General features: G+C 34.5%; 1 protein-coding gene across 1 annotated transcript in view; it reads left to right on the top strand.

The window, feature by feature from the left end:
* Positions 1-1197: 1197 nt before the first annotated feature.
* Positions 1198-16844, top strand: part of LOC121335402 (sodium channel protein type 2 subunit alpha-like) — a 51305-nt gene continuing 35658 nt past the window's right edge. Inside the window, 9 exon segments of the mRNA XM_041403475.1 lie at positions 1198-1464; positions 4507-4625; positions 7112-7201; positions 8765-8893; positions 9570-9661; positions 10568-10840; positions 14551-14614; positions 15176-15317; positions 16104-16310. Coding sequence (XP_041259409.1) covers positions 1198-1464; positions 4507-4625; positions 7112-7201; positions 8765-8893; positions 9570-9661; positions 10568-10840; positions 14551-14614; positions 15176-15317; positions 16104-16310 — 1383 coding nt within the window.

A 16844-nucleotide genomic window follows, 5' to 3' on the forward strand; every position in this document is an offset into this window, starting at 1 on the left:
GGAGTATGTGTGCTAAGTGAGACAGTTAAATAGGATCAGGCTGATTCTATTCAAACTTTTGTATCCTTTTAATCTGATTATTGTTTCTGGGTATATTGTCTTACTCAGAATTTGTTATTTTATTGTATTTGCTATATTTTTAAGGTACTTACTCAGAAGGATGCTTGAGAAAAATTCTTGTAGGCTACAGCAGATAGCCTGTTTGTAATTTCAGATCAAAGTATTTGCATTAGGAATATTTTCCACTGTTCTTTTTAACTGAACTGCCTGGAGACATTAAGAAGAGATGGTCCTGCTCTTGCTGGTGAAATTTATGAAATATATATACAATTGATATGATATCAGACATGAAAGATCTAAGTGCAGGTTGTAATGATTAAAAATCAGTTTTGTTTAATTCAGCAATTCTTCCAGTGCACAGTGTGTTGCCAGGCAGGGGATCTGAATACAGGTGCTTATGCCTGCACCTTGTTTCCTGAGCTGGCAGTTCAGCAAAGGCAGCATATTTTGTACTCGAAGAGAAGGAGCATCTTGTATTGCTTTCAACTGATCCTTCTGGCCTACGTGGCAATAGTGGATTCTAAGAGTAATTTCTGGTCCATATAGCTAGAGGGAGGACTGCTCCAAGATGCAGCTTTCAGGGTGTAAGGAGGTGCATTGTCTGGAGTCTCACTCAGCACTGAACTAAATACTTCAGAACTGTTGATTCCTCACACTGAATGTAGTGGAAAATATATCCTACTCTGTTCATGGGAATGGATAACATTACCCTTGATAAAGGCTAAAAATGTTATAGTATTGTATGTGACTTTTTTTATCAGCCTGTAGAAATGACAATCTATTGGTGCAAGCACTAAATGAATTTTAAACTAAATGCTTTAAGAATTGATACCTCTGAAACCACTCTAAGAGGCAAGCTGCAAAGGAAAATGACTTGTCTTTAAATAAAAACAAATTTAAAAATTCATTTCACAGCAGCCTCCTTTTGGATGATAATTACTGAATTTAACAAGATGTACCGCACAAAATTCTGTGATGGTATATTACTTTACATTGTTGGTAGCTGTGTTGTTCTAATTTTTTTCTGTTTTTTTTTTTTTGTTTGTTTGTTTGTTTTTTTGTTTTTTTTTTTTTTTAATTTTAGCACTTTTTTTATGAGAGAGGCTAAACAGTAATTAAGAGGTGCAGGATGAAAAGATGGCACAATCAGTGCTGGTACCACCAGGACCCGACAGCTTCCGCTACTTCACAAGAGAATCCCTTGCAGCTATTGAACAGCGTATCAATGAAGAGAAAGCTCAAAAATCCAAACAAGAGCGCAAAGATGATGATGATGAAGATGGCCCAAAGCCAAACAGTGACTTGGAGGCAGGAAAGACCCTGCCATTTATTTACGGCGACATACCTCCAGGAATGGTGTCCGAGCCCTTGGAAGACCTGGACCCATATTATATCAATAAAAAAGTGAGTGTAAAAGTATTTCCATCAGACTTTAGGAAAAATAAATAACAAACAACCCTTCAAAGACATAGTATTTCTATTATTTTTGATCTAGAGCTTCCATATAATAATTCCCCCAACAGCTGATGTGATTGGCAGAAGTCTCCATTCCAAGAACAGAAATTAGTAATGCTTGTGGGACCTTATAGACAAGTAGAGATGCACTTATTTTATTTTTTTTTTTAAATAAACCTGGCATTTTATTAAAACCTGTAACTTTCAGTGTTTTACATGCAGGAGAATTGAAGTAGCAGCACAGGGTTTATGTTTAGAAAAATTACTAATTGCTGTGTTATAGTGGTGAAAGAAGCAGGTCTTCAATATGAAATCCACCTCAAAGGTAGCCACACATCCTCTTACTAGATTTCTTCACTGTTGTGAAAAGTTTAGGTTGCATTCTCTTTTCACTGGGAAGGATAGGAAAGTATGTAAAGGTAATTTCTCAGGATATGATGATCATCCTGATCCATATTTACTCTGTAAAAGCATCATATATCCAACTTAGTCTGGGTGAAAAAAATTTCTTAACCAGTTCTATTTTGTACTAGGATTGTTTTCAAAGAGGAGGTGTTCAAAAGAGGGACATAAATAAAGCGGAGGTAGCAATTGTACTTGGAGTGTTGACAGAATGTTACATAATTAAAAATTATTTTTATGGAGATGTTACTTAAAAAAAACCCCAAACAATCCGCATATTTGCTTTGATTTAAAGTAACAACAACTGCTGTGGCCAGCACAAAAGTGTTGAACTTTAGACTAGTGTCCAGATGGCCTTGGGTTTCCTCCAGATTTTCAGTTCCTTTGATTTTGGCATCATATGTATTGCAGTCTCCTTATTGTACTAGTAAAGAAGAAATGATTTTTTTTCCTTGTTTTCATAATTTTTTTCTCCTGCTTTCTTTTCTTTCCTGTGGAAACTAGCTAGCTAATAAAAACAAGTGAATTAAAAAACAAAACCCGTGAAAGTGAAGAAACTGCTTCAAAGAAAAATGAAGAAAGATTCCAAGAATTGTTATGATTCAAACTCAGACTAAGAGAAAAAATGCAAATGAAGATATTTTCTGCAGGAATTAGGGGTATGCCTCATCAGTAATATGTTGAAATAATAGCAATATAGGCATACCATGAATAACTAAGCAGAATAGCTAAAAAAAAAAAAAAATCAATTGTGCTTAAATTGTTCATTGCAAGATTTCTAAAACTGAATTTGTGTATAGAGAATCATGAGTTAAATCTGAAAACAAGGTTTTCAATTAATTATCATGTTTTGCTCCCTTTAGTCAAGTGATTTACCCTGTTGAAGTCTGGAAGGCAAATAGAATTTGGGTTAAAGTACCGATTCCTTTCCTTAATTCTTTCTACATTCTGTAGTAGTAAATATCTAAATTCAGTGCCAGAAATCCTGAAGTTAGAGCATGCATCATCATGCTTTGGAAACTAGAAGAGTAATTCTGCAATTAAGTGCAGACGTGAAGTAAAATCCTGCTGAATTGCTTGTTCTTGATTGATCTTTTCCAAAAGCATTGTGGTTTCCAGTAGGAGAAGCAAGACTTCATGCTTTATGTTGCAATCATAATTTCTCCTATTATTTTTCTTAGCATTCTTTGCATATTTTTGAACATAATTTTTTGGGTCAGGCTCCATTTTAATTTTTTAGCCTAATTAATGAGTCAGCATAACACAAATGTGACTTCATCAGAGGTTTTGTCAGAGTAAAGGGAACAGAAGACATAAGAACTCTGATTATTAGAAGTCCTGTTTTCATTAACTCCAGGACTAATAGTAAGAGAATCTTCATAGTAAAGAGCATGTTACAGATTCCTGTACAATAAAAGATCAAAGTACAGCTTGAGAATCTCTAAGTATGGGAGAATGCAAACATGTTAAGTTTGGAACCACTGATTTTTATAATTTATAATTTATTATTTCAGGCAGGGGGAGGCTGTGGTTTCAGCTGCTCTGTTTGCCACACCTGCTCAGAAAGTAGAGCATAATCTTGACAAATGCTGCCCTCTGATTTCAGCTGAGTTAGATCATGGCTGCTGGCAGTATTCCAGGTCTGCATGGCTTATGTGCCCTTTGGGCTTCCTAGGACTGCCACAATGCTATCTAGATCCATTGTCTTTCAAAAGTGTGAAAGTCAACCATGTGTAGAAAGAAGAGATTGTGGAAATACACAGGACTTTCCCCAGATGTGTGGGAATCAACATAATTTAAAAAAAAAAAAAAACCTTACAGGTTTTATTCTTTATTGCTTGGATTTTAAAAGCACTGTTACATTTTAAAATGCTTTTTTTGAATGTTGATAATATACATGAGTCATTGCTGAAACTGTGGAGAGAGTGAAAATACCTGGATACAGTGAATCGAGTGAATTCTGTATTAGGTGAAAGTAAAGTATGACAAGGAAAATAGACTTGCAGGTACAGAACTATCACAAGCAATAGTTGAAAAGGGAAGTAATACATTACTCTCAGAGTACAGCAAAAAATTGAGTACATTAGTACTATGTTAAAAAATGGTTATTGAACCTTCTTGATTTCCATATTTTCAGGATCACTTGATACTTAGATCACTTTGAGTTACTTTTGTCTTAGTACTTTGATTTGATAATTTATGCTGGTCATTTGATTTAGAGATTGAAGTTGAAGTTTTAATGGCTCTCATTTTGGTAACAGTTACACACCTCGGTGTATATATTATACCGTACAAAAAGTATGCTAATTCTTCAAATATTGCCTGCATTACTTTCATACTTGTCTCTGTTTACTAGCTATCAATATCAGGATTACTTATGATTTCTTTATAGATGCATTTAAGTGTTCATTTAATTGTATTTATAGTAATTTGGCTGGATGCTACAATGTGTGAACTGGACAAGGGGATTGTGTCAATGCAAAAAGAGCATTTTGACCAAATATGATTAATGATGAAATGAAAATGATTCAGGGTTTTTAACTTGGTATCTTCTAAATGCTGTTTTTCATTCTCTTTTTCTTTTTCCAGACCTTTATAGTATTAAATAAAGGAAAGGCAATATTCCGATTCAGTGCCACCTCTGCCCTGTACATGTTAACTCCTTTCAATCCTCTTAGAAAAATAGCTATTAAGATTTTGGTACATTCATATCCTTTTCAAGTGGTTAGTCTGAAACTGTAATGAATGAGATGTTACTTGGTATTTAAGTCATTCTCTGGCATATGTCCCAGGATCAATGTGATCAGTAGTGCTTTGTCCCTCTTCTCTCTACTATTTCTGTCTTCTGATCTTTTTCTCATTCTCCTTTTTCATTTCTGTTCATTACTGGATCCTAATATAGTAATACCAGAAGCCAGACAGCCAGTCGTCATCCTTTACGATTTCTGTATCTTCTTTCTTCCCCCACATAATTTTTCCTTCCCTCTTATTTTTTTTCTGTAATCTTCACATCTTTTTTTCATCTTTCCCCTCCTCCACATTTTTCATAAACTGCAGATATGTTGCTCAGAATACTTTCATTTCTTCCCTGACACTGTGTATTAAAATAAAATCTTTGATCCCAGGTCTGTGCTTGCATGAGTATTTAGTGAAAATATGGTTTCATTATTCCTTTTCATTTTCTGATTCAGATAATGCTTACAGAAAGATAGTTTCATAACACAGCTTAGCTTTCTTGTTTTGTTATACATTCTCAGTCTTGTATGTATCCCGCCTGTCTGTTTTATTTCTTGATCATTATTGCATCATACACTTGTAAGCCTATTGATGTTTTAATTTCAGTCTTCAAGAAAATCATGAGATTTCCACATTGCAGGTAGAGATTTGAATAGCTAAATTATTGTAATTACTTAACTATTATTTTGTCTTTTTCATTGTTTTAATAGCAGACTATAGTAGGCATCCCACTAGTCTGATCCCAAATACCAATATGAGCAATGAGGTCATTGACTTCAGAAAGCCAGCTTACTTAATAAGGAAAAAATACAAATGTTTACTCACTTGTATTTACAGAAGTCTAACATAAGCACACTGAAAGTAGTGTGCTAACTTTGTGTTAGCATTGTGTATAGAGATCCTGAGATTATGTAGACTAAATCTTGAAAGGACTTTTTTGAGTCTTGGTGTACTGGAAGACTGATAATTACAGTAGTTGGTATGTGTTAGACATTGTTATCAATGGCTAGCCTACAAATGACTTCCAAAACAATCATGATACTACATAGGCTGTTTTCAATTTTCTTGCTACAGGTGCCACTACAAATTATTATTTTTCAATAATATGACACTCTTTCCCATATTCTGAAGCATTATTATATTGAGTTATAGGGAATAATAGAAGATTGTGGGACCGAGGTGGTGGTGAAGAGCTAGTGACCAAAGTCAGAATGCTAAACCACGTTGTTTAAATTTGTGGTAAGGTATATTATAGTTATTTTTCCACTAATGAAAGCATTGTGAGGATCTGCGGCTCTAAGTGGACATTTCATCAAAAAAGATTTTGAAAGCCTATGTAAAGTACAGTCTGGTGAAACACTTGTAGCATGAGTTTTTAATATTTAAAAAAATATATATTTGTTTCTCTTTTGCTCTGTTCATATGTAAATTCCATAAAGAGAAGCTAGGTTCTCAGTAAAGAATTTTAAATATATTCATTGTGCAGAAAACCCAAAGGATTGTTGAATGTAATGTCACGGTTTTTTGACAGCTCAGAAGGTAGAGGTATCATTATCACTTGAAGGTTTTTTTATTAGTGTAGACATGCAAAGAAAAGTTTTGGAGGGGAACCTCACTGTACTTCTCACCTCATTGTATTTGAATTTCTATTTAAGAGCACCACATGAACCTGCAGCTGTTCTCAAACTCGAGCTTTGTCCTCTCTGTAGCTTTAGGTGTTGGTGCCATCATGTGGGCATTTCGTAGTTCATTTGCATGGTTTTCATTTTGATGGGTGTATTTTTTTTTTGTATCTTAGAAGAATGTCAGCAGTTCTGAGAGTAAAAGGTTGTAGATTTAGAGTGACTTGAACCACTTCTGGAATTCTATTTGGATTTTTTTTTTTGAGAATCACATGTGCCTTCCCCTCTCAACAGCGTTTATGTTACCAAAGTCATATATAAAACAAACAGCAATAAAATACTTTTCTCACTAAGATTTCCCTATGTTCTCTCCTTCTATGTGGCAGCTAGCTTTCAGTGTATCATAGTGATAAGGAAAAATGTTGATACATGCCTAAACATTAAAGTGAAGAAAATGTATTTTTCATTGCTTTGCATCCATGAAGCAGATCAGATTTTTCTAGATCATCTAAAAGAAATACTTTTTGTGTTATTCCCTGAAGTTAGAAGCTAATACTTCAAAGGGTGACATTTTTGTTCAATAAGAAAAAATATTTTAGAGTTGTGGTGCTTTTTAAAATACCTTTCAGGTTTTATAATTTTTAGCATATGATTGTTCTTTTGTAACTATAAAGCAAGTAATGAAAGCTTTAACATATTCAGGGCTTTTCACTGGCTATTAAAAGAGCAATAGAGGGATAGATATCTCCTGATAGTGAAAATCTACCAAAGCAGTGTGTTATTTGATAATCTTTTTATGAAATTTTCTGGTTTACATTCCTTAACTCTTAGCCTACATTATTCAGCATGCTTATCATGTGCACTATTTTGACCAACTGCGTATTTATGACCATGAGTAACCCTCCAGACTGGACAAAGAATGTAGAGTAAGTTAAATGGATTTTCTCTGAATAATATCCAATAGTCAGAAATAAACTACTCTAAATTATATTAGGGTGACTTCCACTGGCAGCAGCTACTTTGTTGGGACATCCTATCAACAACTATTCTGATGCTATTTCCTTTGCTGTAACATTAAATACATATAATTGTAGCATGACAAGTTCTTTAATGTCCTTCCTCAGTTCGCAGTACTACATGGAAAATGTAAGATAAGCCATTCTTACTATCATACAGAAAAGGTGGATTATAAATATTTTTGACTGAGTTCTATGTCACATCTGTGCAAGAGTGCAGGGAAATGCAGTCTTTCATCTCTGTTGCAATAACCGTTACAGATAAAGGAATCATCTTATGGATGGCTGTGTTGATCACAGTGCAGCTTTCTCTTACTAAAACCAATCTAACAGTGGAAAACTTATATGCAAAATAAGCTATTTTAACAGTATTGAAATGGTTAGCTAATCATTGGTGCAATATGATGACTGCTTGGCTCATTGGTGCAATTAGCTGCGAGGTGTCAATACACAGTGACAGTTCCAAAGCTGCAGGCCACAGTGTGAAACACTGTTCTTGGTGCTTCCTGTCTGCTGCTTCTTCATTCCTTACTGCTTGGGCTGATCCATACCTGTTTAATCTACAAAAATGAAAAGTGAAACCATAGGGCTATTAAGGTCAACGAAGACATTCTCATTTCGAGTTCAGTGTAAGCCTCTATGTATTCAGGAATCTAGCATGTAGTAAATATTTATGATGAAGATTCATTGCCTGAATATTTCTTCATGTCCGTATATTGTGCCATTTAGAGTTGCAACGGATGTCCTCATCTGTGGAGTAAAGTAGTAAAGTTCTGCAGGAAATAAATTTCTTAGTAATTGAATGGAAAACTTTCATATCAGAAAACTGTTTTCAGGTTAGCTGAGTAAGATTTTTGAGCAGTTTAATTTTAATTCCTTTTCATTAAATTAAACTAAATTTCAGAATGACATCACTTAGACACAGAAGACTGAAATTACTCAGAGTGCCAGAATTTAATATATTTTCAATTTACATTTCAATTACATTTTTAGTCAAAATTTAATTGGCATTCATAAATAATTTTGGTTGTTCTTGCACTTGTTTAATTCCAGTACTACATCTGTCTTACTGAAGGTGAAGTGCTGGATATACCTACTCCATAACACAGTTACAGAGCAATGAAGACTGATCAGGGTTGGCGCTTGCCAACTCTTGGGACTAAGCAACATTTCAGCGTAAAAATAACATTGAAAAAAGGAATTTTTAGCCTGATAGTAACTCCTAGACTTCTAACATAATACATCTGTGTGCTTTGTTATAACATGAATTCAGACTGGTCATAAACATGCACCAATTAAGTAACTGGGAATTTTGCATCTGTCTTATTGCATAGAATGTAGAAGTTGAATTTAAGATGTGGGTTATCAGTCTTTAAATCCTAATGAGAAAAGAAAACGAGAATAAAACAACTAGAGAGCATAAACTGCAAAAATAACGTGATCTATAAACTCTGTCTTGCATATTTTCCTCAGATACACATTCACTGGAATTTATACGTTTGAATCACTTATTAAAATTCTTGCAAGGGGCTTCTGTTTAGAAGATTTTACGTTTCTCCGTGACCCATGGAATTGGCTAGATTTCACTGTTATTACATTTGCGTAAGTCTTCTACTTATTTTTTTAATAAAAATTCTTTCTGGTAGCATGAGATTAGTGACTAAAAATTGCCTCATATCTTGTCAGCCAGAATATTTGGAGCCTGGACTTCCTGCAGTTTCAATATGTTTCTTCTACTCTTTTACACATTTTAGTATTTCTAGCCAAGCATGTGCTGCGGAGGCCAGCATGGTGTGCCAGCCCATTAGGATTGTGAATGCCGTCACCCTGAACTGTTCATATCCTGTCTCCTTTCTGCATACCAGAATTAAAGGAATCCTTTTGACTTCCTGCTAATAGCTGACCAGATTAGTTTTCAAACGTCAAGTCAATGTGGTTTATTATGATAAAACTTAATTTAATTTTATGGCCAGAAGTATATTTAGAACACAGGCAAAATACACTGAACGGTGAAAAGGTCTTGCTCAAAGACCCAAGCAAATAGAATAAAATATGCCTCAATTCTGAGTAATTGTGATTTAATCCTACAGGTATGTAACAGAATTTGTAAACCTAGGCAATGTTTCAGCTCTGCGCACTTTCAGGGTTCTGAGAGCTTTGAAAACTATTTCTGTAATTCCAGGTAAGAAGTAGTTGGTGTAAGGTGTTAGGCCCCTCGTATCTCCAACTGTTATTTGTGTGCTGTCATTGTGTTTGTGTGTGAACTCCCCTATTACAGATATGTGACAGAGTTTGTGGACCTGGGCAATGTCTCAGCGTTGAGAACATTCAGAGTTCTCCGAGCTTTGAAAACAATATCAGTCATTCCAGGTGAGAGCGAGGTTAAACACCGAGGCTGACTTTTGTTCTACAAAGGCTGTACTCACATTTTCAAAGCATAAGCCTTGTTTGCTACACATTGTCAACAAACCAAAAAAGCAGGAATCAAGACATGTAATTTATTTAAATTGATTCATGCTTGTATTAGTTGTATTTTCTTCTCAAAAAAAAAAAAAAATCAGCCTTTGAGTTTAACAAATTCTTGCATGAGATATTTGCAGTAAACAGCCTATGTGATTTGCATCTTATGACATCAAGCTTTCCTTTACATGTTTTAAATATAAGTTAATTTTAAGCTTTCATATTGATGCAAATTTTCTCATTTATTGGAGGCACTTGATATAGCAAGTTAATTCAGTTTTAAGTTATGTCAATAAAAACAAAAATAAACTCTAAAGGATAGCATGGGCTTGCATGGGGTATTGTTCTAAAGATGTCTTTCTTCTCCAAACCATCACCCCTCATATATTGTAACAAGATTATTATGATACTATTTCAATGTGCATATATAATATCTTTACAATGGGGTTACATTAATATAGAATACATTGCAAAAGTTCATAAAAGAAAGGTTTGGGCAAGAAGCATCAGCAAAAGCAAAAAAAATACTATTTTATGTAGGGTTGAAATACAGCATGAATAATAAAAAATCACTTGTTTTGGCATAAACAATATGTTTGGTATTATCTACTTTTTATTTTTTTTACACTATAACATAAGTATAAACTTACATATTCTCATTCATCTTTCCAAATAATAAGGCTTTTCTTTAAAATTATTGTGTCACAAATTACTAGTCTTTTTGCATGATATCTTTATGAGGAAAAAAGCCACATGATTTTTTGTGTTTGTTTAGTATCTATTTAACATCATAATAAAAATATTTTCTCTTTGCAGGCTTGAAGACTATTGTAGGAGCCCTGATTCAGTCTGTGAAGAAGCTCTCGGATGTGATGATCCTGACTGTGTTTTGTCTCAGTGTATTTGCACTGATAGGGCTGCAGCTGTTCATGGGCAACCTGAGGAATAAATGCCTGCAGTGGCCTCCAGACAATTCTACTTTTGAAACAACTGTTATTTCCATCTTTAATAGCTCTATAGGTGAAAATGGTACATTTATTAATGCAACAATGACAACATTTAACTGGGATGAATACATTGAAGACAAAAGTAAGAGTTAATTATATAATCTACTGCATTGATTTTCTGGTATTGATTTAAATAGATTTGAGAATATCTGTATCTTTCCCTTGCCTTTTAAAAGTGTGTAATATGGCCGAGAAATATAAAAGCACTAATTTTTCTCTGATAAATAAAAGCACAGTCGTTATATGATTTAACATTCATAACATTATAGTGGGTAGCAAAATATCTTTTCTTTCACTGAATATGACTTTTAGAGTAAAATCATGTTGCAGCATAAACCAGAAATTTCCATGCTAGCGTCAAGCCTCCTGAAATAGTGTGACAGCCTTAACATGGGATGAAATGTAACAGCTAGGTTTGTGCAAGACAGTGCCCGGTCTCATGAGCCCACATCTGAACATCAGCTAGCCTAAGAATCCTGCCAGAGCACACAAATGTAGCTTCGTTGTTCCTTCTGGAGCTGGGTGAGTGGCTTTGCACCACGTGCCCCTGCATAGCACAGACGCGCCTTTAAGAGAATGCTGCTGATTTATGCCAAGATTCTTTCTTGCAAATTAAGAACTAGATTCCATATTTCTGTCTTTTAATTTGTTTCTTATCTTTGGAAAATCAAGAAATGAGCACTTTTTTCTCTTTTGTACCTCTTAATACAATGTTTCCACCATTTTAGGTAGTTAATGTTAGTACTGTGTTAACAAAACTTGTTTAAAAATTCAGATAGAGCTCTGAACATATCTATAGTAGATTGCTATTCTTTCATAATAGTATTGTTAATCTCTCCCATTTATCTGTTCAGGCCCTTCCATTTATTTTAGTGTATTTAGTGTATGTAATGTATTTATAATTAGGTGTAATAGGTTTTTAATAAAGTCTGTATTAATATTTTAGCTGGTGACTATATCAATGAAAATTAGGAAACTTCTTTAGTTTAAGAACTAAATGCTTTTGGATCCAGGTCTCATTGCCTTATAATCTTTTAATATACTTATCATCTCAGCATGCGTGAAATATACAAATGATATGCAGAAATTCTGGATGATAACCTATTCTTAAAGCCATCTGAAGAACAGATACCATTCCATTCTCCTTTTGTTGTTTCTGGTACTATGTCACACAAATAGAAAGGTCTTTTTCCTAAATATCTGACCTACATTTTCCTAATTTCTGATTGAATATATTACTACATCTGCTACTCTTATCCTCTGCATTTCTGGTCTTTCCTAAGCCAAGCAATCGTATTTTCCATTTTGCATTTTCTATACATATTTTCTTTTTTTTTCTGTTTTTCAGTCTTTTCAATTAGTCTAGCACTTTTCTTGTTGTTTTTATTTTGCCTCTTTTTTTGTTGCATTTTTTGTTTGTATGGGTTTTTTAATCCCATACAATAAGATCCTTAATAAGGATCCTTAAATTGGGTGCTAACTCCTCTAGCAATTACTTCTAATTTGTATCTTTACCTCATGCTATATATGCAACATTCCTATTAGCACGTTTCAAAATTGTCATTTTTATGTCAGCACTGTATTGTTGATTCACAGTCAGTTTGTATTTTGCAGCAGTTATTGCATCTTTTTGTACAGTGGTGGCTGCAGCCACATCCTGATATTTTGTATTTACATATTTGATTTTGCCCTGTCAAGTGTAGCATTTTTCACTTGTCTCTATTGGAATAAATCCAATTGCTTTTGGAAAAACATGTCAATTTGTAAAGGTCATTCTAAATTTCAAATACCTTTTCTCCTAGCCTTATGTCTTCAGAATACTTGATGCATTTTTTTTCTATTATTTTGTGTCTTGAGTTGGTAATGAAACTTGTTAGAAAACTGTGTCTAGCACAGATACCTGGGAGATCTTCAGAGAATCCCTTATGAATTGGCATTGTGTCACTGGCAATAGCTCTCTAGGAACTTTTTTCGAGTGTTTTGTGATATTTCCAGCCAGAACATATCTTCTTTATTTGTATCTGGAAGTGTCATGTAGGACATGTACCCACGATTGTTCTATTATGTCAGCAGGAGACAGGAATAGTTTTGTACGTGGCATATTTTCTACAAACTCATATTTACTATTTTTATTACTTTATCATTATTATTTTTGTATTTTTAAAAATTTTCTTTTTTTTCCAAAGTAGTGGACTGAAAGTGGAGCTGCACCACAAAAGAATGTGAATTAGGCCCACAGAGAGTTTTGCAAGTTCTGCTTGGAGCCTGCCTGCATCTTTAAACTTCCTTTTAAGTAGGAGTCAGATGTCTCACGGGCTCTGACTCTGTAATCACCAGAATGTCTGAAAATGCATTGATTTCTTATATGATATCTGAGACTAGAATTGCAGATATATAAATTATGGACATAATTTCTCTCTCTTTAAAAACAGCAGATTTTATGCTGCCTCTATCGTATACTGGTGGTGACAGAGTAGAAGCAGTCTGTAGGAACTGGTTGCAATTCCCTGCTTGTCTGTTTAGCATTAGCCCTCAGTAAGTTCATGCCAGCTAAGCTAGTCCATGCCAGCTGGCAGTGAATCTCACGGAACCATCTGCTTCCTGAGAACAGCCAGAACATACCTAGTTCTGGCAACTTTAGCTTAATGTGCCACCTGACCCAAAAATCTCCATTAGAGATTCCCATTTTACCCTAAGAATCACAAACTAGGAATTGATGGCAAAATGTTTCATTTTCTGCTGCAAAGAAAGAAAAATAAAATAAAATAGAAGAGTGTGTTGTGGTTTTTTAGGCTTTCTGCCTCTTTAAATTATATTTTACCTAATCTTAATAGTTAGCCTAAATGTTCAAGTATATTCCCCTGCTACAGAATTTTGTGTATTAGTTTTGTGCAAGGTACAATAAATGCGTGGTTTCTCCCCCAGATGCTCAAATCAAGATCCAGTTAGAAATTTCTTGAACATGTTGTGTTATCACAGAATCAATGGGGTTGGGAAAGACCTTTGAGATCATCTAGCCCATCCTGTGACCTAACACTATCTTGTCAACTAGACCATGGCACTGAGTGCCACATGCAGTCTTTCCTTAAACATCTCCAGGGATGGTGACTCCACCACCTCCCTGGGCAGTCCATTCCCATGCCCAGCCACCCTTTCTGTGAAGAAATTGTTCTTTCTGTCCAACCTAAACATTTCCTGGCACAGCTTAAGGCTGTGCCCTCTCATCCTGTCACTGGGTGCTTTCTGAACTGAGGGGCCCAGAACTGGACACAGCACTTGAGGTGTTGCCTTACCGGTGCTGAGTACAGGGAAAAAAAATCTCATCCCTAATAATTCCATTTTTTCTTTTAAAGGAATACTTGGATAAAATAATCTGTAATTGATAATTATAAATGAATAGTACTAAATGTTATGTATCAAAAGGCATGAATGAAGGTGCAGAATTGCTCTCATCCTTTTCCTCAATGTCCTGGTATTTTTTTTTATTTGATAACATACACAATTTGATATTCCATCCCTTGTATCTAATTTGGTTAGGTTACTAAGAATTACCTGCGTAACTAACTTTTTTGTTTTCTAAAGAAAGAATAACTTGAAGATTCTGTAGAAAGTAATTTTCCTGCCAAAACAATACTTTTCATGCTTTTTCATTCCTAACCACTATATATTGCAGTTGAACAGTTTGTTAGCTCTGCTAGTTTCTTTCAAGTGTAAAAGTCTATATAATTGCTCAATTTTCATTAGGCATAAATATTATCTTTCTCATCATCTTTTTGATCTTTTTTTAAACAGGTCATTTCTACTTCTTAGAAGGACAAAATGATGCACTGCTGTGTGGCAATAGCTCAGATGCAGGGTAAGAAAATGATCATAATTTTTCATTATGCATCAAAGACAAATAACAAGCTACTTAGAATAGCTCAGGTAGTCAACTTTAATATTAAGTGTACTGTAGAGTTACAAATTACCAATATTTTGCATGTGAAACTATACCTAAATACAACCATCTCTATGATTTCAATTTACACAGGCACTTCCATCAGCCTCTTAGGCTACTTTTGTAAAGGTAATCACATGAATGATCTGTGCATAAGTGTTGCTTCCAGCTTGCTAACAACTGTTTATCAGCCGTGCTACTTGATGTTCTTCTCTTGTCCTGATGGAGATGTGTTATGACAAATTGTGGGGAAGGGTAGAATACTATTAGTTATATTATCAAAGAATTTAAATATTTTTAGAAAGTAGAATTAAAAAGTGAAAAATAATAAGCTATATAATTTTATGTTAGGTATGTAGAATAACATTTTACTTGTTCATAATTTCTTTAGCAACTGGTACTCCTAAACAATTTTGTTTTACTGCAGCATACTGTAATGTAGAGTAGTTGTTAAAAATAGCATTTCCTCTTCTTTTGTAGTCAATGCCCAGAAGGATATATATGTGTGAAAGCTGGCAGAAATCCCAACTATGGCTACACAAGTTTTGATACATTCAGTTGGGCATTCTTGTCACTGTTTCGATTGATGACTCAGGACTTTTGGGAGAATCTTTACCAGCTGGTGAGGACTTATTAAAATAAACAGCACCATCACCAATACCATTACTACATAGTACTTGCATAGTTATTTTCATTCACTTGTCCCTAAGGCCTTTGGAGCAGAAACCATCTTTAATTTCATATCAATAAACTGTTGTCTCAAAAACAATAAGGCCCTTATTCATGATTTAGGTTCCCATGTGCTTCTTAAATACAATATAGGGAATAGCTGTTATTTTATGAAGATGGTTAAGCATCATTGTTTTTTTACCTAAATGAATACATGAATTTAAGTTGTCAAAGTTTCTTACCCATACATGCTGTAAAGAGATGCTATGTTTGATTGATTTGCAGTCTAGTGAAAATGTGTTTTGTTTGAAAAGGTTGCACCTTGTCCCTGAACTATACATATCCTTACTTGAAGGACTGTAACTTTCTCCACTGTCACATTATGTATAATGCACTATTCTTGTGGCAGTGTAGTTTGGGACTGATGAGACAGGAAGGTAAGATGCTGATCAGTGGCCCCACCTACTGTTAAATTTAAAGGCTGTAATGTAGATGTATAGATTCTTACTGGTATACGTTCTGAACTATTCGAATTGGATTTACCTTGACAATAGTAGACACAAAACATTTTCATATATGTTTAGGATATAATATTATTTCTATAATGAAAAAGTAACTAAATAATCTTGTGTTAACATAGATCAATCTTATAACATATTTCTAAATTAGAACACAGAGGCTAACTTATGCAATGGTAGTTAAAATCTGTTAAAAAAGTATATTATCTCTTTTTCTCCAGACACTGCGTGCTGCTGGGAAGACATACATGATATTTTTTGTTTTGGTCATTTTCCTGGGTTCTTTCTACCTAATCAACTTGATCCTGGCTGTGGTTGCCATGGCCTACGAAGAACAGAACCAAGCAACAATGGAAGAAGCAGAGCAGAAAGAGGCAGAATTTCAGCAAATGCTGGAACAACTGAAAAAGCAACAGGAAGAAGCTCAGGTATCGTTGTAAAGTAAAATTTAATCTTCCATTCATGACAGTGAACAAATGCTTTATGTTCACATATGAGAAAACTTGTACACCCCTACTCCTAACAATATATTACTTTGTTTCAGAAATTCCTTCATTCCTTCATTAGAGATTGTAAACAATCTCTAATGTTTTCCATTGCACTGTTTATGATGGTTTGAGTGAACCTGTTAATTTTGTGACAAAAATAATAACCAAAAAGCTAAAACACTGGATTTTCAAATTGGAGACTGAAATTAACTTTTTGCCGGAGCACTTGAACAAGTTGCCCAGAGTGCTTGTGGAGATAATCAAAAGCCATCTGGATATGGTCCTTGGGCAACCTGCTCTAGGTGGCCCTGTCTGCTGGAGAGGTGGACATGATGACCTCCGGAGGTTCCTTTGCAACCTCAACCATTCTGCGATTGTTTGAAATGGAGGTGGAGATGTGGAAAAAAAAATCCAAAGACTAATTGTGCTTATATAAGTAACAGAAGCAAAACTATTGTAGATGATGGTGCTTCA

The sequence above is a fragment of the Onychostruthus taczanowskii genome, unplaced genomic scaffold (genome assembly GCF_017590055.1).
Source record: "Onychostruthus taczanowskii isolate IOZ18803 unplaced genomic scaffold, ASM1759005v1 scaffold20, whole genome shotgun sequence".
Classification (NCBI taxonomy): Eukaryota; Metazoa; Chordata; class Aves; order Passeriformes; family Passeridae; genus Onychostruthus; species Onychostruthus taczanowskii.